The sequence below is a fragment of the Nelumbo nucifera genome, chromosome 6, assembly GCF_055504915.1.
Source record: "Nelumbo nucifera cultivar China Antique chromosome 6, China Antique-T2T, whole genome shotgun sequence".
Classification (NCBI taxonomy): Eukaryota; Viridiplantae; Streptophyta; class Magnoliopsida; order Proteales; family Nelumbonaceae; genus Nelumbo; species Nelumbo nucifera.
Genome location: NC_142654.1, coordinates 4,283,190 through 4,305,112, shown reverse-complemented (window position 1 = coordinate 4,305,112; position 21,923 = coordinate 4,283,190). Strand labels below are relative to the sequence as shown.

Below are 21,923 nucleotides of genomic sequence, written 5' to 3'. Positions count from 1 at the left end.
TTCTCTTTCTAGATTCAATTAACTCATTAACACCCAGCATTACATCTAATTTTTTTTTTTTTACATTGGAAAAGCCAGAGAGAAAGGAAATGTTATGTGTAAGTAACTTTACAAATCTGTGCAGTGTTGGATTCCAATGCATGTTTGCCAAGGACACATTGCTGATTAGAGTCATCAACATCACATTGGTTTTCTTAGGGCTTGTTGCTTTTAAGGCAGTTTTGAAGGGGGTTACGTACTTATATTGTTGGTTATGCCTAGGGGTGGCCACGAGCTAAGCTTCTTATGAGCTATTCGAGCTCGGCTCGTGAAAAGCTTGGCTTGACTCGATTTAAACCGAGCTTTGAGCCTGATATATAGGCTCATTTGCTAATCGAGTCAAGCTCGGCTCGTGAGGCTCACGAGCCTAGTATAATAAATATCTTTTTATTTTATACATACATATACATATACATATACATATAGTCATATACATATACATATAAATATATATATATAATTTTTATATTTTATGTATAATAATAAATAATTTTTATAATTCTTATTTTTTGTATGTAAAATAAAATTATTTTTATATGTATATTTTTTACTTTTTATATGTATAATAATAAATGATTTTTATAATTCTTAATTTTTTGTATGTAAAATAAAAAAAATATTTTTATATGTATAATTTTTAATTTTTAGAAAAAATATGGCTTGCAATTGAGCTCGAGCCGAGCTCGAACTTGCGGGCTTTGAACCGGGTCGAGCTCGAGCTCAAGTCTCTAGCTCGAATCAAGCTCAAGCTCGAGCTTGAGCCTATCACAATTTTAGCGAGCCGAGCTCGAATAGCCAAATATTCAGCTCGACTCGACTCGAATCCACCCCTAGTTATGCTTATGCCTCCTTTGGTTTTATTATCTTATCACCTATCCATGTAATGGCCTTTTCCCTTTTAACATCTTGTTAGATGTCCTTTCTAATGATGCATCATTTGAGAATGCAAAGAGATAACATCTTTTGTCAGATCTCTAGTTGGAGTTGTATTAGTATGTCAGAAGAACCACTGCAACAAGGGCCGAGTGTTGGCACAACTAGACTACTAGTTTTCAGTTGTCTTGGGAACACTGCTTACTGGTTGCATAAACTTCTAGTGTATGTTAAGAAGGTGCTAATGGGAAATGAACATTGAATGTTCATTTTTGCAAAGTAAATGAACCTTGATGCATAGAAGGGATAGTGCACAATGATCACACATTGATGTGCAAGTTGCAAAAGCTCATTTGGCACTTTGACACAAATATGTGTCCACACTTTGTTGTTATCTAATATTTTGTAGCTTCAGGTATTATGCAAGTAAATCTACCAAGGGTAATCAATTTGTGGTCACTATATCCTTAACAATGAACTAGTTAAGACTCTTTTTAGTGAAAAATATCTCTAATATTTTCAAACGCATCCAAAAGCAGAGCCAAGAAAAAAAATGGGGGACAAGCTTGTAATAACAAATATATGGGGCTCACTATACTAAGTAATCCATATGCTCATAAAAGTGTTTATCTACTCACTCTGCCCTGACTCCACCATTGATGGCATCTATGTGGTGCATCCATGTTCACAGAGAATGTAATAGGAGTGCAATATAACTCAAATAATTTATACTAACATATTGTTGTCAGGTGCTAATCTAAAAGCACCTTCATTTATCCCAACAAAGTTGTGAACAAATTCATCCTACAAAAAGAGATGAGCTAAAATTAAAAGTAGAACATATTACATGATTATTCTTTAAGATAAAGAAAGAAAAACTATAAAACATTATTTTATGGACTACAAAGTATATCTTCCTCTTATACAAATTTGTAGCCTACAAAATATACATCATGTTAAGTACACATTCCATCTTATGTATCCATTTCAATATTATCTCTCTTCCTCAATGATATCATCTTCATCATAATCTTCCTCCTCCTCCTCCTCCTCCTCTTCTTCTTCTTCATCAAAATCTTCTTCTAATTCATCATCATTAACAATGAAACCACCTAGGGTATCATCCTCATGTTCACTAGGTTTTGTTAATTTCTCCTGAACCAACATTTTACTACTTACTACATCCTTTGAGCTTTTCTCATGGTTCCTCGACCTAGTTGTAGAATATTTAGGTCTTTTGGCTTTTCTAAATTTTGCAATTAGCATTTTGTCATCCTTGCTCTCACCCATCCAGTCTTCATCCTCATTTTCCTCATCTTTTTTCTTCTTCTTTCTCCCTATACCCTTCTTCCTCTTTGAACTATCTTTCTCAAGAAGCTCCTCATCTTCACTCTCTTCCTCTAGTTCTTCAAGGAACCAGTCCCAGTACTCAATATCACGGATCTTTTGCCTTGGGTAATTGTCAAACTCATGTCCCATCACCACAAACCCAAACTCTGTGTTAGACAAACAATGAATGTCAAAATAAGCACAACGATAATTTTATATAGAATGATGCTTTGGAAGTAAGAAATCCATTCAGTCATACAAGTGCATGAATGACATATTGTGTAACATGCATCTACTAGCATAAAATTGACAGCAAAATAGGTGCATGCATTGCGTATGTATGCATGCCTCTATGATGGCCAAATTTTTAAAATAAATGTGTTAACAAATATAAGAGAACAGTAACCCTGCTGCTGCTAGAATAATAAACGGTGAGATTATATGGCTCATAGTACTAAAACTAGAAGTCTAGAACTAGTGAAATACAAATGCAAGTTTACCTCTAAGTTGGGAGACCTTGAACTTGATAAATACATTCTGTGGCTTGTACGAATTGCGTATTTTATACAAATCATGAAATTCCCTTTAAGGAGAAAAGGATTTGACTGATATGAACTATTTTTTACTCGAGAGAATGATTATGCTATGTAAAATTTTTAAAACTTAGCTCATTAATGCAATTACAAGAATTGCCAAATTGGACAAATTTCAGAACGGCGATGGGTTAACTGACTAATCTTAGCCAAGCCTCAAGCTTATTCATTGTTTTTTATAATCTAGGTTAGATTTCATTTCAGCCAAAATATTGAACATAACAATGGAACATCAAGCAAAAAAAACAAATCAATTGAAAAGAAAAGAATCCAGGAACCAAACCTTTAACTGGATCAATATCTGTAACATCAAAAAGCTCGAGCCCAAAATCCTCGTCCCCTCTAATCTCTCCATTGCAACTTATACTATCTGCCAATTCTTTCTCCTTTTTTCCCCGCTCCACTGCCTCCGAAACCTTCTTCTCCTTTTCTTTATGTCCTTCGAACCCACTTCTCTTCAGAGTAAATACGATGGGCTCCTTTGCAGAGACACAGAACCTATCACCGACGCTCATTTTCCCTTTGTCGAACCTCATAAAAGTCCTGACTTCCCCGCTACCACGGCTTAACACCCAAATAGGATTTTTCCCGAGAACTTCAAACGAAACCCTAGGTTCAAAATCTTCGCTGACATCCTTCTCAGCAGTGCTGTCAAGTTCAAATGAAACGTGGCGACGAGAAACAGTTCTATCGTCTGAAGGAAACCCTAAACCCCTTCCAAACACTTCCTTGATACCATTTCTAACCAGAATTGTGGAACCGTCTAGTCCTTCGATCTCCATTTACTTTCCTGTAAGAGTAAGCGATGTACACTCCATTTTATTCTATGGAGAGATTTTAGAGAGGGAAACAGACGGAGAAGAGGAGGGCGGAAAATGTATTTTGAATAAATGGATTTTCATATTCCACAGTGACTAAAATGCCCTCGATTTGTCCATGTCGTTCGCTGAGTGACCGCTGACTCGGACGATTCAAGTGTCAATCGGAGCCGTTAACTGACATGGCGCGAAAGGAGTTTGGGGGTGGGGGAATGACGGTTGGTGAGGTTTAGCAGACGTTAGGGTTTCGAAAAGATAGATTTTCTGGAAGAACAGTGGTTAATTCTAAGTGCAGGGATTTGACGAGTTAAGGCTTCAATTCAAGAAGAAGAAGAAGAGCATAGCGGTTATTGATGGAGAATAGATTGGAAAAAACAAAACTTGAGACTCTAAAGCCACCGATGCATGAAGGAACACCTTTCGTTTTCCCTCGTCATCGCAGGCCTCTCAAGAGCGAGACTTTCCGCACTCTGGTTCGGATCCTATCTCACTGTCTTGACGAATGTGAAAGTTCTCCCAAGCTCCAAATCGTTTCTCCAGGTAGCTATTCAACCAATCTTCTGTTTCCCGTAATTGAATGACCGGAATTATTTTTCTTGTTTGACATCATCTCCGTTACTGCGAGAAGAAAACTAATGCAAATGATATTTTCTTTCTTTTCTCTTTTTAACTAAACTATAAGGTGATTTTTATTTTCTTTTTGGCTTAAACTACATGTTGATATTTATTCTTTATTATTATTTTTCCAATGAAGGTAGCCAGGCCATTGAACTAGGGCAGGAAACTCAAGAGGTACTCCACGAACTTGTCGATCCGGATAGGCGAGAGCCTGAGAATTTGTTGATCGAGAATACTGAAATTATTGATACCAATGATGAAACCTTCAGCACGGTGGTAAAAGATGGTGTGGGTCGCAGAATGGTAGTAGAGGGAAATGAGGATTTTGTTTGCGACAATGTTCTCAAACCTACAAATGTATCAACGGAAAAAGATCTAATGGTTGATGATATTCCCTTGGTGAATGACCAAAGTGATCCTGTTGTTTCTGAAAAGATTGACATCGAAAAATTAGGGATAATAGAAAATGACAGACATTTGAATTTTGAAGTTCTAGGAGCGACTAACTTATCTATGGAAAACAGTCCGACTACTGAAAAATCTGTATCAGTCAACAGCGCACAGAATAAAATTTCTTCTTTGGAAAATAGTGTGGTTGATGATATTCCCTTTGTGAGTGACCAAAGTGATCGTGTTGTTTCTGAAGAGATTGTCATCGATAAATTAGGGCTAATAGAAAATGACATGCATTTGAATTTTGAAGTTCTAGGAGCGTCTGACTTATCTGTGGAAAACAATCTGACTACTGAAAAGTCTGTATCAATCCACAGCACTCAGAATAAAACTTCTTTGGAAAAGTGCGTGGTTGATGATATTCCCTTGGTGACTGACCAAAGTGATCCTGTTGTTTCTGAAGAGATTGCCATTGAAAAATTAGGGCTAATAGAAAATGACAGACATTTAAATTTTGAAGTTCTAGGAGCAACCAACTTATCTGTGGAAAACAGTCCAACTACTGAAAAATCTGTATCAATCAACAGCACACAGAATAAAACTTCTTCTTTGGAAAAGAACATGATGGAAGAACTTCAGCATGAAATACAGCGGAAAGAACCGAACTTAAAGACATTGGTTCCTTCTATTGCTGCAGTAGATACTATTGATGGTTTTGTTGCAGATAGAGAAATTGAAGAGGGAGAAATATCTGATGATCCAGAGATTCCTGACCAGTTAATTGATTCAGTTGCCGAAGATGCTGTGTTTGAGATGCAGGGAAAAGAAGAACATGTTTCTGCAGATGCCTCTGAGAAAGAAGATTTCTCCAATAATTCCGAGAAACATGCAAGAGCTGATGGAATAGATATGCCCTTGACATCTTATCTTGAGAACACGGTTGATTCTATGGGTAACTATAATGAAGAGAATTTCAAGGAACAAAAGAAATTAGGGAAGGAGGATAGCCCTAATATGATGGTTAATAACAGAAATGGAATGGTTGAACAGGCATATAAGGATGGTAGTGTTCTAGGAGGTGGAACAAATAAAATGAAAGGTGATGTAACCAATGGAGATTCTAATTATTCAGTATCTAATCCTGACAATTTTGGGCTTCCTGAAAAGATTCATGAGAAAAATATAACTGGAAATCCAGGAACATCCACAGAAAAGGTATGGTGATAATTACTGTTTCTGTTTACTATGATTCTCTTGATAAGTTGATTCTCCTCCCTATTTCTAGCTTGATGTAGGGAATGTCATGTTTTTAAGCTGCATCAGTATGTCTGTTTATAATTGAACTATCCTAAAAGACACTCATTTTCTATTTCCAGTTTTTTTTTTGCTATACTACAACCACTCTTGTGATGCATTCAGATAATCAAGATACCAGTTTGGTAATTCTTTGATGATGTTTGTTAGAATGTTAGAGTGATGTTCGGCTGATAAGAGTTCTTATTAGCCCATTCTTATGTTTAACTTATCTTGTAACTGGGCTTGTGTTAATGGGCCTAATCCTGTTTAATGATTTAAGTCATCTGGGTGTCCCATCACTAATCAGGGGCATCCCAGTAATTTCTTGTACCTTGTACTATATTCATCTATAAATAAAGAACTGGTCGACTGGCTAGTACAGTTCGACATTTTCAGCATCTCTTCTTCTTCTCCTCTTCTCTTCTCTGCTACTTCGACTACAGTGGTTCAGCTTTCATGGTATCAGAGCATTGAGCACTTTCCTGGTTACTGCCGACGCCATCTCATCTTTCTTGCTGTAGTTCACCTTTTTTTTTATCTGGGTTGCTGCTGTGAAACCCTAGGGTTGCAGGAGAACAACACAAGGTTCGACCTAGGGTTTCCCTTGGTTGTAGGGCGCAAGGGAGGTAAGACCCTGAAGCTGGAGTCCTACTAGTTTCTAGTAGTTAGCAGCTATTCGGCTGCTAAGAAGAGGTCAGTATAGGACAGACCTAGTTGAGGACTGATTTCAGCAGTCCTAGTGTTGTCTGTAAGGAGGGGAACTCCCTTTACAGTAGCAGTACTCGAAGTGCAAAGTGGAGTCTACATAGCACAGATCGGTTACCAGCCCAGAACACTTTTTGCTGCTGTAACAGAGCTGCTTCAGAACTGTGACAGTCTCGACAAGTCTGAAACTGTGTTGCGAGCTGTCAGGACCTGCTGAGGTTACTTCAGCTAATCAGAACCTGCATCAGAACTGGTTCAGAAAAAACCTTTACAAGACTGTGGCGACTTCAGTTACTGATCATTTCCAGGTCGGTTACCAGCCCTACTCTAGCTCTGTGAACTGGTTCAGTTACAGAATTTTTTTTTTCTTGCTGCTGTACCCGAACTGGTTTAGTCCAAGTGAAGCCTATCCGGTGTGCTACCAGCACTGTGAACTCTGAGGTGAAGCCTATCTGTGTGCTATCAGCACTGTGAACTCTGTGACTACTTCGGCTAGCCCTAACCAGAACCACCAACAGTACTGTAAACAACTCCTTGACCGAAGTTAGGATGTCATCACTATCCAGTGAAGTTTCTTCTAAAGATAACAGACCTCTTATAAGGTCTTCAAACCTGGAGAACCCTAATCTGCATAGCTTGCAGATTACAAGTGTGCTATTGGATGAGTATAACTTTAGAGAGTGGTCTGTCTCAGCAAGACTGTTTATTACCTCTCGTGACCTCACTGGCTATTTGGATGGAGACAAGAAACAACCAGAAATTGGCAGTCCTGAATACACCGTGTGGCGTAAGGAAAATGCCACAGTCATGTCTTGGTTGCTGGCCTCTATGACTCCTAGGGTGGCTAGAACTGTTCATCACTTCCCCACAACTGCTAAAATTTGGGAGAAAGTATCTAAGACATATGGCCAGAAAAAGAACAATGCTAGAATCTATAGGCTGAACCAAGACATTGCAGCCCTAAGGCAAGGAGACATGTCCGTGGCAACCTACTTTGCAACACTGGAAGGCCTCTGGGAAGAGCTTGACCACCATTTGATTTTGGATTGGGAAAATGCTAATGATAAGGGGAGGCATGATAAGCAGATTGAGGAGGGCAGAGCCTTCAAGTTTCTGGCGGGTCTTGACCCTGTATATGAAGGTATAAGGTCACAGATTCTAGGGAGAGATGAATTACCTGAGCTTCACCATGTCTACTACCTGGTGAGGAATGAAGAAGTAAGGAGAAAGGAGATGCAAGTTGACTCCCAGACACAGTCAACAGAACAACCTGGAGAGCATTCAGCCTTAGTCTCCACTAAGGGGAATAGATTTTCAGACAAGAAGTCCCTCAAGTGTACACATTGTGGTGGTGAGAAACACACAAAGGAGAAATGTTGGGTCCTGTACCCTCATCTGAAGCCAGCTGCTCTGAGAAAGGACAAAAGGCAACAGAAGGGCCACACAGCAAGTGGGAATCTTGCCACCAACAACAGTAGTGACAACTCACAGAGTATTCAGACAGTGTCATCTTCCACCGCAAGGCAGGCTGCCGACTCCTCTGGACCAAGTACTTTGGGCTTCACAGCTAGTGAGGTAGAGATTCTCAGTCGGGCATTAGCCCGTCTGAAGAACAATTCTTTAGCTTCCACCTCTCTTGCCAAATTAGGTACAGCCTCTGCATTTAGTGCATCTAGTTCCATTAGTTCTACCTCTTGGGTGATTGATTCCGGAGCCACTGACCATATGACACATATGTCCTCCTTATTCTCCACATATCATTTGTTGTCTGGCCAGGATAAGATGAGAGTAGCTGATGGGTCCCTCTCCACCATCTCTGGAAAGGGGGTGGTCGACCTAAGCAAGGATCTCTCTCTTAAATCAGTCCTACATGTTCCTAGTCTTACCTCAAATCTGTTGTCTGTTTCAAAGCTTACAAAAAACTTGAACTGCAGTATAACTTTCTTTCCTTCTCATTGTGTCTTCCAGGACAGATTGACGAGGAGAACGATTGGGAGTGGTCATGAGTATGGGGGCCTCTACTACTTTGATGAAGATGTCAGCTTAGCCATGCAAGCTTCTACTACTAGTCCGGAGAGTGTGGAGTCAATAGCTAGGCTGCACTTGTGGCATGCTAGGCTAGGTCATTTGTCCTTTTCTTCCTTAGCAATGTTGTTTCCCGAATTATGTAAGGGCATTTCGAGTCAAAGTTTAATTTGTGATGTGTGTCAAATGTCAAAACAATGTAGATCAATGTATCCAATTTCTAGTAATGAAATTCAAGCCCCTTTTGACTTGGTTCATTCTGATGTTTGGGGTCCTTCACCCATTGTTTCCATTGATGGCTTCCGTTACTTCATCAGTTTTATTGACCATTATTCTCGGTGCACTTGGATTTATCTATTGAAAGGACATGATGAAGTTCCCCGGATAACTATGATGTTTTGCAAGATGGTTGAAACACAATTTGATAAAAAGATCAAGCAATTCCGTTCAGACAATGCAGCTGAATACTTTGAAAGATCCCTGAACTCATTCATGGAAGAAGCAGGCATGTTACATCAATCATCGTGTGCTTACACCCCTCAGCAAAATGGGGTCGCTGAGCGCAAGAACAGACATCTATTGGAGACAGCTCGAGCCCTTCTTTTCCAGCACAATGTGCCCAAGCAATATTGGTCTCAAGCTGTTCTCACTGCATCATACCTGATAAATCAGATGCCATCTAAGGTACTGGGTATGAAGACTCCTTTCTCTGTTTTGTGTCCCACTCTTCCAGAATTTCCTCTTCCCCCGCGGGTTTTTGGTTGTACATGCTTCATACATGTGAAAGATCCAAAGAAGACCAAGCTGGATCCTAAGGCTACAAAGGGAATATTTTTGGGGTACTCTCCTACGCAGAAGGGGTATAAGTGTTATGATCCTGTCTCCAAGAAAAAATATGTCACCAGGGATGTAGTCTTTTTTGAGTTTCAACCCTATTTCGAGTCTTCTCAGAATCCTCTTCAGGGGGAGAGTAGTGGGTTGGAAGAGGATTCTCATTCTCCCTTCCTTTTTGTTCCCATTTCAGCACCTTCCACTACTACTAGCTATAACATTCCGGGTCAACCTAGTGAGACTTCCATTGTGCCAGTTGCTTCTCCAGATTCGGCTGATACTTCTGAAGGTTCCAATAAACAAGAGAAAGAGATACTTACATACAGTAGAAGGAAGAAGGCCCCTCAACCTCATGATTGCAACCAGTTGAACTCAGATCAATCTGTCTCTGCAATCCAAGGTAATTCTGATTCACTCAATTCAGATTTGGATCTTCCTATTGCTCTCCGTAAGCCTGTTCGTTCTTGTACCACTCGGCATCCCATAGCCGATTATGTTTTTTACTCACACTTATCCCCTGCCTATCATTCCTTTGTGTCTGCTCTTTCCTCTGTATGTGTCCCTTCCAGGTATTCAGAGGCGGCATCTGATCCAAGGTGGAAAGAAGCCATGAATGAGGAGATGAAAGCCCTAATGAAAGCAAGGACATGGGAATTGGTGGACCTGCCAGAAGGGAAAGGCACTGTTGGGTGCAAGTGGGTATTCACAGTAAAGCACAGGGAAGATGGGTCAGTTGAGAGGTATAAGGCCAGACTCGTGGCAAAGGGGTTTACACAAAAGGAAGGAATTGACTACAAGGAAACCTTTGCCCCAGTAGCAAAGCTCAACACAATCAAGGTTCTACTGTCACTAGCAGCAAAATTCTCTTGGGAACTTCATCAGCTGGATGTGAAGAATGCCTTCCTAAATGGTGATCTTCATGAAGAGGTATTCATGGAACCCCCACCTGGATATGATGTTGGAAAGAAGGTATGTAAACTAAGGAAAGCATTATATGGTTTGAAGCAATCTCCCCGGGCATGGTTTGAGAGACTTTGTTTGGCCATGAAGAAAGTAGGGTACACTCAGAGCAGTGCAGACCATACATTGTTTACAAGGAGACAGGATGACAAACTTACAGCACTCATTGTGTATGTGGATGATATGGTGATTACTGGAAATGATGTGAGAGAGATGAAGAGGCTGAAGGAGTTCTTAGCTTCAGAGTTTGAGATCAAAGACCTGGGAAATCTGAGATACTTTCTTGGAATTGAAGTTGCTAGATCAAGAGAAGGAATCTACATATGTCAAAGAAAGTATGTGCTAGATCTCCTAGAGGAAACAGGCATGATGGGGTGTAGGCCAGCAGACACTCCAATAGAACCAAGCCATGGATTACAAGAATCAATGGGTGAGGAATACTGTGATAAGGAAAGGTACCAAAAGTTGGTAGGAAAACTGATATACTTATCCCTTACTCGGCCAGACATTGCCTATGCAATGCATGTTGTCAGTCAATTCATGCACTCACCAAAGACCCCTCATATGAGAGCAGTGGAAAGAATCCTCAGATACTTGAAGACTTGCCCAGGGAAAGGAATTTTATTCAGAAAAAACAGCAGACTTGAAATTGAAGCCTACACTGATGTTGATTGGGCTGGGTCTGTTGGAGACAGAAAATCAACCTCAGGTTACTGTACATTCTTGGGAGGAAACCTAGTCACATGGCGTAGTAAGAAGCAGAATGTTGTGGCTAGATCAAGTGCAGAAGCAGAATACCGGGCTATGGCACACGGGGTTGCTGAACTCTTATGGCTCAGGACTCTCCTTAATGAGCTTGGTATCAAGACAGAGGGTCCTCTCAAGCTGTATTGTGATAATAAAGCTGCTATCAACATTGCCAACAATCCTGTGCAGCATGACAGGACAAAACATATTGAAATTGATCAACACTTTGTCAGAGAGAGAATTATTTCAGGAGAACTCTGTGTGCCTTATACTCCATCAGAGATGCAGATTGCAGATGTATTAACTAAAGGGCTGGCATCAACGAAGTTCAGGGACATACTTGGCAAGCTAAACATGATTGATATCTATGCTTAGCTTGAGGGGGAGTGTTAGAATGTTAGAGTGATGTTCGGCTGATAAGAGTTCTTATTAGCCCATTCTTATGTTTAACTTATCTTGTAACTGGGCTTGTGTTAATGGGCCTAATCCTGTTTAATGATTTAAGTCATCTGGGTGTCCCATCACTAATCAGGGGCATCCCAATAATTTCTTGTACCTTGTACTATATTCATCTGTAAATAAAGAACTGGTCGACTGGCTAGTACAGTTCGACATTTTCAGCATCTCTTCTTCTTCTCCTCTTCTCTTCTCTGCTACTTCGACTACAGTGGTTCAGCTTTCAATGTTGATGTGTACCTTATTAGCTAGTTCTGTCATATTGGGTGAATTCACTTTCATGGTCTGGATTTGTGAGTTGAACCTAAAATCTTCATAACTCCATTCATTAAATTTTAAGAGTATGGTTTTTGGTGCATTCTAACAAATAGAGGATAACATCGATTCATCTATAAATGCCTTTATATTTTGGTCCACATGTCCATTTTCAACTTGTATGCATTATAATAGGCTTTCTTGAAACTCTCTTGATTTTGTAAGAGTTTTCAAATTTGCGACTTTTGCATCTTCCCTCTGTGTTCACTTTACCTCTCATTCTACTCTGTTCACTTAAATGTTTACTTAGTTGTTTATCAGATTGTGAGTCTCTGATGCTTTATGTAAAAATAGCATTGGTCATCTTCTCTTGTCTAACTCCAAAGTAATTACTATATTACATATGAATCCTATTTTGAGCTAATAGAAGAATCAAGTAAAGCTAGATCCATGAAGGGATGTTTTAGGAATCCAGCACTTAAAATAAGTAGTACGAGGATAAAGTACATTAAATGCAGCTTTGATAAGACCATGCATAAGAAAAAGGTTTAGAAATTAGGAATGGAAGATACCCTGAATAAGGAGCCAAATATGGATTTTTCTGAAATTGTACGTGTTTTGGTATTTTTAGATAGCAGGGATATTTTGGTTGTTTTATATTTAGGGGTGTACAGCCTAGTGGTTTGATTTGCCTAGTCATATTTTAGTTGTATTTAAAATCTCAGACTCATTGGTTAAGTATTTTAGGAGTTATTTAATTTTCTTATGATAGTGGCAACTGGCAAGTCTATAAATTTTGGCTTTCCTAGTTCTAGTAGGACTGTGCACCCCCTATATACATGTCTGAAGTGCAAAAATGTGGATATGATGAATGAATGAAATTGATTTGAGATTTTACAGGTTATGCTATCTGTGGTAGGTGATTCCTATGCCCTAGAGTGAGTCTAAAAACCCTGTTTAGTGATCTCAAATTTTTTCTCTCTTCTTTTTTTTTCTTTTTGGAAACTGTAAAGTATGGTATTGCAATATATAATCAAAAAATACGAAAGGCACCCCTGTACATTGAGAAACTGTACAGTATGGTATTACATTATATAGTAAAAAAAATTATCTCCTTTGACTCTCTATTTTCCTTTTAATCCTTCAAGAAGCCATTACTACCATCAACAGCCATAAGTTTTTCATTAAAAGATATTCATTCCACATTCTCAAAGGACTACAATTAGGTAAGTTTTTCTTTAAATTCCATCAAAACTTGAAAATTTCTCATTCTGGCTTTTTTGTCTTTTTATGACAAACCATCTCTAATCCATCCCATATTTGGTCTCCCCCTATATATTCTTACATCCTGTCATCCTTCCAAATATTGCACCTAAATCCCACCTAAAACCCTAGATTCCTTAAGTGTTGAAGTTTTCTGCCAATCCTAGAATTTTTGCCCTTTTGTGCCAAACATACTCTGGACCTAATTATAGATGCATCCACCATAAGGAAAAATCAAACATACTCTGGGCCTAACCATAGTTGCATCCACTTGAATATACATACACTTGACAGCATTAGAAGGAAAATCAAATTATATTGAAAACTTTATTATTTATTGGTCATCTTGTCTGTGTTATTTTTGGTCTGATTTTCTTGCCCTGTTTAACCAGAGTAGCTTGGTGTTGTTCATTGGGCACAGGATGTTAAAACTGACAAAAAGAGAAAGCGAAGTCCTTTGACTCAGGAAAAGAAAGCAAAGAAAAAGGTATTGCCTTTGTTAGAGTGTGGAGCTTTGGAAGCTAAGTATGAGATTCCTCACATTTTGTTGCCAATAGATTTAACAAATCACTGAATTGACAAGTGTTTGGCACATGATGGGAAATCTAATATATTCACTGTGATCTGGTTTTGCAGCTTCGAAGTAGAAAGAAACGTGCAGAAAAGAACAAGCTTCTTGGGATTAAGAGGTTGAAAATACAGCCAATTTCGAAACCAAAAACTGTCAAGTATTGCAATCACTACTTAAAGGGAAGATGCCAGAAGGTTGTACCATGCCCCAAAATCTATTATTTTGGAAATTAGATACACATTTTGTCCTGATTTTTAGCAGCAGTCAGAGATTGCAATTGATGCCAATAACTATAGCAGTTCTGTGTATTCTAATTACATAAACGCATTGATACAGTTTATCTCATATATTAGAGCTTAAATCTGTGAAAGAATATATAAAGTTCCTTCTCTATTGTTAAGCTCATGTTTTGGTTGGGAGCTTTGTGAATTTTGAATTATCGGAATGTGAGAAGACAAGGCTTCTGGATGAAACAATTATCATTTTAGTGAGTTAAGATGATCATTTCTCATGGAAATAACAGTTGCTCACATGTATCAAAGATGAAAGATTTAAATTCGGGAGTGTCATTGGATTTGACCATCTAATTTCAAAGTCCGCTGTCATAGACCCAAGAAAGCAGCACCCCACATAGGAGTCTCTCACACTTTATATGCTGGAACTTGGGATTGATTGTAATTTGCTTGCTTAAGGTGTCTTCTTTGCGTGTGGTTGGCTAATTGCTGTTTTTTAGTGCCCCTGCTGTATTTTTTGGACATTATGGATTTCATCTTGTAATGAAAATGAATACAATATGTTCCTGTTGTCAAATATAGATTGTGTTTAAGGTTGTAGGTCGGAAGCCTGGGCCTGGGGTACAGTGCAGACCAGGCCAAAGCTATGACCCTTATCATAGGTGCTAAGCATGGACTGGTCCAGTCTATGATCACCCCTAATAGGAGGTATAACACCCTATATATCTTTTCTCTAGGGTGCACTAGGCACAAATCCTACTCTGTTATCTGTTCTACATAGATAATAGATAATGACCACCACATACTTAGTACAGAGCAACTATTCTGACATATTTTTTGTCTGGCACCCATTATCCATATGGTAAATTTAGGTTAGGTTTTTTTTATTTGATTTAAGAGATTAAACCAGGTTTTATTTGTAAATAACATCCCACTTTATCTAGCTCACACCAGGTATTCAAAGCCCTTTTTTTGTTAAAACTGAAAGCTTTTGTGTTGGGTCTTTTATTCGAGTTAGGATACCTATTATCCAATGTTGGTCCCAGTTATTTGGGGTCTTGGGAGGAGTATATGTTTAAAAATTTACTTCAACTTGAGTGAAATTTCAATTAGTTGGTTCCTACACCACTCGGATTTATATTATAATAAAGTTCAATTAGAAAGGATGGTCATTATTGATATGGGCCTCACACCATTTGAAGTGAGTACTTCTTGAGAGTGGAAGTAACTACTCCTAGTTTTTCTGAAGTGGTGGTAACTACCAATCCATTAAAATTGCTCTCAGAATAGATAATTTTTTCTGAAAGGAGGGATGACTACTTGTCTGATGAGGAAGCCATCTTAGGGCTTAGCTTTAATATATACTAGCAGGGACCCATGCGATGCACAGGATTTATTAAGCCAAAGCTAAATAATAGAAATGGTCATTTATTCAAATACCCTTATAGTTTCATGGATTTACTAAAATCCACCCTATAGTTAGCATTTTACTAAAACACCACTTATAATTTGCAATGGATTTAATCAATCTTCCATTAGATGACAATGGAAAATGATAGTGTTGACCCTAATGCTCACTTAAATAAATTTAATCAAAAGAAAATAAAAATTAAATTACCATTTTTTCCCTTAATAAGACATGGGTAACCAAGGTTCAAAATACTGATACACCTGATATGCCGGTAGGGGCGTATTGGGTGATATCGATAGTGTTTTTTTGCCTTTTTTTCAAAACCGGTTCAGGGGGGCTAGTTTAAGGCTCCTCCACCCCCTGAACCGGTCAGAACCCCAATACACCCCTTGCAAGGGCGTATCGGGAAGCCATCGGCACGATACGTATCAGCCGATATGGGCCGATACGTATCGATACTTTGAACCTTGCGGGCAACCACTCTATTGGCTATATTTGGTCAATTTTCTTTTATGTGCAAAAAAAGTGTTAAAGGGTATTTTTTGAATAAAAAATCATGGGCCTAATGGCAAAACAAACACTCCTTAATGAAAGGTTGATTAAATAAGTTGTAAAATATATGGGATGTTTTAGCAAAATGAAAACTGTAAGGTAGGTTTAAGTAAATATGTAAAACTATAAGGTGTGTTATAGTAAATGACTCTAATAGAAACACATAAGAGTAGAGTTCACATCTGTGCCCCACAAAGGGGCGCCCCACAATGTTCCACAACACATCTCCACCGTGTATTGGGAGCATCTCCCGATGATAGTACCAGAATCGATGATGTCATCATTAGGAGATGTTCCCAATAAACGACGGGGATATGCTATGGGACGTTGTGGGGCACAAATGTGAACTCTATACAATTGTTTTATATTTTCATCTTTTTAAATAATTAATAATTACTCATATTTTATATACTACTTTTAATAAATATTTTATAATACAAAAATAACAATAATTAATTTCAGTTAGGTTTATTCATCAAACTGATGAAACCAACCAACCCAGTCAACTCGACCCGAGTTGTTCGGTTTTCTAGTATTTTAGGTCGGCTTTGGATCGAATTGGAAAATGGAAAGATTTGTACAAGTTATATATATATATATATATATATATATAGAGAGAGAGAGAGAGAGAGAGAGAGATTAGATTGGTGGGAACTATAAAGCTATTGTTAACAGCAAACAGCCTTAACCAGATATTTCATACCTTCTTTGTTGAATTTCTTCCAAATTTTATTTCTTTCAACATTGTAATCACTAAATCACAGTGTCATATGAAAAGTTTAATTGCTTGAATCTCAGTGTGTCATTTTGGCTGTGCCAGACTAAATTGATTAAAATTTAGGTTATTTCAGAGAAATGGATGGTCTGTTATTTTATGGTGGTGATTTGAGGACAACCCATTGTTATTATGTGTTCATTCAAATTGGTGGTTGTGGTCTCATTACAGTTTCTCATTGACTGTCCCTTTCTAGTTGTTTTGTTTATTTGTTTTCTAATTTCTTTTTTTTTTTGGGAAAAGCAAGGTAAAATTTTATTCAAGAAACACCTGAAAAAAAAAACAGATTACAACCAAGGCCCCCAAGGTCAGGAGCCAAACACACTAAACCTCCTACAATACATCATAACTCGAGGAAGTCCCTGGATCTCAACTGAGAACAAAGAACAGAAGCTTGAAGGCCCTTGGCCACAGCCACCCAAGAGATGAGCTTGCCAAAAGCAAAGGCAATCAAGCAATCTATATTAGAAGCCTTGTTTTGAAAGATTCTTCTGTTTCTTTCAGTCCCAACTGTGCATAAAATGGCTGCAGGCATAAACTCGAGGAAGCCTTGTTTTCTAATTTCTTTCAAGGAGACAGAAAATATACTGCATTGTTTTAGAAATAATCAAAACCATCTAATGAAGCACGAGTTGGGATTTAAACAAAAGAAATAGTACATCAGCCCATTCTTAATCTGTACAAGCTCTACAGACAGTTGAGGAGGGTCCACAAAATATTCTCATATCCCTGGACTATGCCAGCTCATTGGCAGTTCCATTCTCTTCCCTCGGCATCTATTAACAACATTACTGCATGAAGACAAGGGCAGCATAATGTCATTGAGCAAATGGATTAGTTCCAATGAACCTCACCTAACCTCTTGCTCTACCTAATGGGTTGCTGGTCCCCTTCAGTAACTGAGATATAGTGTCTGGAAGAGGCCTTTCTAAGAATAAGAAAGCAGCATTTTTATGTGTACCAATCCAAGAATGTTGAGCAACCAGAGAATTGCGATTGTACTACATTATTTTGACCAACAGTGAGCCTTATAATATTGCTCTATAAGCTTCTTAACTCCTATTATAACCTTTTCTGAGCATTTGGCTAGTTGGAACTTTCTGATACATTTTTGTTGAAGAGTAATGTTGCAAATGGCATCTGTGGGCTTAGATATGCTCTAGGTGGGGGCTGGCAGTAGATGAGCCCCACTTAGAACACATGGAAGTGGTTATGGTGCTATTATGGTTAAAAACAATAAGTGGTCTTGGGTTAATTGTGGACCCTTCATATGGTTTAATCCTATGTGGTCACACTGTCCCATTGTGTCCCATGTCATCACCCTTTCATCCATAATCCATGGCATGAGAGCTCTTCTGCAATTGACTTTGAGCAAGTGTTCTTTGCAACATTGCTCTGTGTCAGAATCAAAATTGACTGGGTTGCAGAAAACATTTTTTTTTTGTTGACATGCATTCATTGTGCTCTTTTCATATCATTGTGTCCATTTCCTTTGGAATCTTTCCTCCATGCCATCTAATACATGTCTACTTATTTGTCAGGGTGATCTCTGCAGATTTTCACATGATATAATTCCTCTAACAAAATCGCAGGTACGGTCACTTGTCTAAATGTTCCCATCTGATAAAAGGTATCATTTTGTGTAATCATTGATCAATATGTTTGGCAATAATTTCTCATGACTCACTTGAGCTTGTTCATTGGTTTTTTAGTTATTTTCTGATCACTAATGAAAGGTTTTTAAGATGTTACAGCATAGATTGTTGGATTGGATTTGCAATCATAGATTTTAAGTACATGGCATGGTTTTGTATTTCTGAATTCATATGCAAGAATATACCCTTGCATACGCTTTGCTTTCGTTTTGCTTCAAATAGGTATGTGAAGTTATAAATTTTCAGTGGGGTTAATTAGCTGTAAGTAGTTATCCAATGAAAATAAATAAATAAATAAAATAAAATAAATCATTGTCCAACCTTTATTTTTACCTAATGAACTTAAGCTTTTGCAGACAGAACATAAGTGACTTCATCTTCCTGATTAATCTTTGACATATATTGGCTGCCTGTGAACTCAGTGGTAAGGGTAAACCCAGGTGTCAAATTATCAGTTAGGATTCATGAGGCAGTAAAGATTGAAGAAAGTGTTCAGTTAAAGTGATCTGATGGTAGTACATATTTTACCTAGTTGTAAAATTTCCAGGTAGACTTGAGGGGTGACTCAGTGTTCTGGTGGGATGTGCCAAAAATCCTCTTTCATCTGGTCAGAAAAAAAGAAAAGAAAAGAAAAGAAAAATATGGGGCACAAGTAGGCAAGTCATAGCTCTTTTGTGGAATGCAATTAGTGATGATCTGAAGACAGAATGGGAGCAATCAATGTCTGCACAGTGCACTCTTAAACCTGGAGTAGTGTGTAACTCTGCCCAGCTCACATGGGGAGTCATGATGTGATTATCCATGTGCAAATGAGATTGGTAGGTAATTTATCAAAAAAAAAATGAGATTGGTAGGTAGAATTATTTCAACTAAAAATAAGATCTAGATCCATTGCTTGGAGAGTTGCAGTGATGTGTTGTGCTAGATGAATGTAAAGAACATGTTCTCTATTCAGGTTCCTCCTAAAAGGACAGATAATTCTCATCTCTTGGTTGTTAGGTTCACCTGATAAATATTGATTAGCTCAAATCATAAACCATTTTTAAGAAGGTTGAATCTCAAAAACATTGAGTATCATGTTTCAAGTGAAAAAACACTTTTGAAATTGTGATCTACCTGGATTTTGACTATGGTATAGGTATCATACTGTCTGCATGATATAATCTGATTCAGAAAAGTATCTCAAGATGATTCATAATTGTTGAGGCTGAGATGCCTCATGTTTTATTTCCCTTTATTTCCTGTTTACTACCACAAGGAAACAAAAAGGATGGAAAGAGATGCTTAATCATTTAAAGACTGCTGTAATTAGTATGATTCATACCCTGAAACAGTTTTGAACAACATAAAATGAAGATGGACAAATGCTGAAGATAATTTCCCCCTTCTCTTCTGTTTCATTGGTGAACAATTTCTTCCAACATTTTACTATATATTGCATTGTTTATGCCCTGCAATATACATTCTTAAAACCTGCTGCCTGCTTCTTGGTTATTATTCTCATTGAAGGGTTACTATATCAGTATTTTCTCTCTATTTCTAATTCATTTGCCTATTGCAGCCATGCAGTTATTTTGCACGCAATTCATGCTTGAAAGGGGATGAGTGTCCTTTTGATCATGAGCTTTCCAAGTATCCATGTAACAATTACGTGTCCAAAGGTTCTTGCATCAGAGGAGATAAATGCATGTTTTCACACAAGGTACTTCCTCTACTAAATAAGTTGCTACTAGTTTTGATTAGATATTTTATCCTGCAGATACTTTTAAATAAAGATATCTAATTTTATTGACTCTTGCTGTCTCTCTTTTAACTTAACCTTCTATACCTACCAAGTTCACTCTTTCTCACATTGCTTTGAATATAACTGTGCCAAATGATTTTATTCACCCCAGGTGCCCCCAAAAGAAGTTCTGTCATTGTCCAAAGTCGACAAAACACAGTCAGAGCCTACACATCTGCCGCCTGATACAAATTCAAAGAAGCAACTGAACATCAAGAGTACCTCTCATCACTCCCTTAAGGATATGGATGGAAAAACAAACCTAGGGCTGCCTTCCTCCAAGAGGACTCTCCTTCAAAGGAATACACAGCAAAACATTGTGGAGAGGAATCCAAAACCACTTGCGCTGGCACCTGAAGGAATACACTTTCTATCAGTTGGGAAAACACCATCAGATGGTTCCAGTAGGAATCAAGAAGGTGATCCACCTTCCAAGAGGATTGGTGATGCTAAGATATGGAATTGGGAGAACCAAGTTGCACCAGAGAAGCACCAGAGCTTGAATGTGATGCATAGGATGACTCAACATGCAGTAACACCCAAAGGGATAAGCTTTCTATCAATTGGAAAGGCATCATCAAGTGATTTCAGTAAGCAGCAACGAGATATCTTGCCTTCAAAAAGGGATGATGGAATTGAAAGTGCAACAAACAAGCATGAAAGCTCCAATGACATGTTACTGAGGGTACCAGCATGTCCACTTTCTAAATACCAATCAAACCCATTAGTAGATGGTAATAACAAGAACACGCCAAACTCTGCTCAAAAGGCACTCTTGTCCACATTAGCATTTGCAGCGAAATATGAGTCTGAAATGATGGAGAGACGACACAATGGTCCCACTGCTTTAAGCATGGAATCTGGCAAGAATGAATCAATGAAAGCTTCTAAGATTTTAGAGGAATTCTTGTTTGGCATTGGCAGTAGCAGCAAACAGTGAGTAGAAACAAGGAAAGAACAATAGAAATATTTGTAACCAGTAAGCATTCCTTGGATGTAGATAGTAAGAGTGGTTCTTAAGCTTTAGTTTTTTGACATACATGGATCATGGTTGAATAATATTCACACCAGCCATTGCAGACCGTCCAATGTTTGAACATCCTTTTACTTGGCTCTTCTAATAGGCTTCCTCAGTCAACATTTATGTGGTTGATAGATAAGACCAGTTAAGCTTCAAATCTGTCACAGTCAGAGGCTGATTGGTACATTGCTTGGAATGTGGGTGAGGAAGACAACCTAGACTAGTGTAAACCAGTCTAGCATTTCTCATCTAAATAACCTGCCAATACATGGGCGTGAAACCCTGCCTCTTGCAAGAGGGATGTCTCATACGCAGCTCAATTTAAGGGTCATTGTCTCCTCCCTTTGGACTAAGAGTTCTGAAACTTTGAAATGAAAAGCTTGGAAGAATGATATTCAGGGTTCAGATATTTTTTCAAACCAACCTGACTTTTTTGGTATTAGGGTTCAGATTGGATCTGGGCTAATCCAGCCCAAGTTGCAACCCTAATTGGTAATTAGGAGGGCCATCAATGCATCACAGTTAACCAGATCCACTTAGGCATACTTTGATTAATCTAGACAGCCTCTAAATAGATCCATTTGTAGCCCCGGATCAAATTCAGATCCAACTGCTATCCAATGCCTCTGTTTAACTCAACTCAACATTAATTCTAACTACTGGGGGTCAACTACAAGAATCGAGAATCTTGTCCCACCATTATGTTCTATTAGATTCATCA

At 38.3% G+C, this 21,923-nt stretch overlaps 2 protein-coding genes across 2 annotated transcripts; one reads left to right on the top strand and one right to left on the bottom strand.

Annotated features, from left to right (window-relative positions):
• Positions 1-1,614: 1,614 nt before the first annotated feature.
• Positions 1,615-3,770, bottom strand: LOC104586646 (uncharacterized). Its single transcript, XM_010243938.2, has 2 exons — positions 3,118-3,770; positions 1,615-2,408 (listed from the first exon to the last, which is right to left on the bottom strand). Exons 1-2 carry the CDS (start codon positions 3,614-3,616, stop codon positions 1,906-1,908), a joined length of 1,002 nt encoding a protein of 333 aa, XP_010242240.1. The 5' UTR covers positions 3,617-3,770; the 3' UTR covers positions 1,615-1,905.
• Positions 3,771-3,844: 74 nt separating this feature from the next.
• Positions 3,845-21,268, top strand: EMB1789 (CCCH-type zinc finger family protein). Its single transcript, XM_010243939.3, has 7 exons — positions 3,845-4,192; positions 4,407-5,878; positions 13,623-13,688; positions 13,838-13,966; positions 18,285-18,335; positions 19,960-20,100; positions 20,294-21,268. Exons 1-7 carry the CDS (start codon positions 4,006-4,008, stop codon positions 21,119-21,121), a joined length of 2,874 nt encoding a protein of 957 aa, XP_010242241.1. The 5' UTR covers positions 3,845-4,005; the 3' UTR covers positions 21,122-21,268.
• Positions 21,269-21,923: the final 655 nt, after the last annotated feature.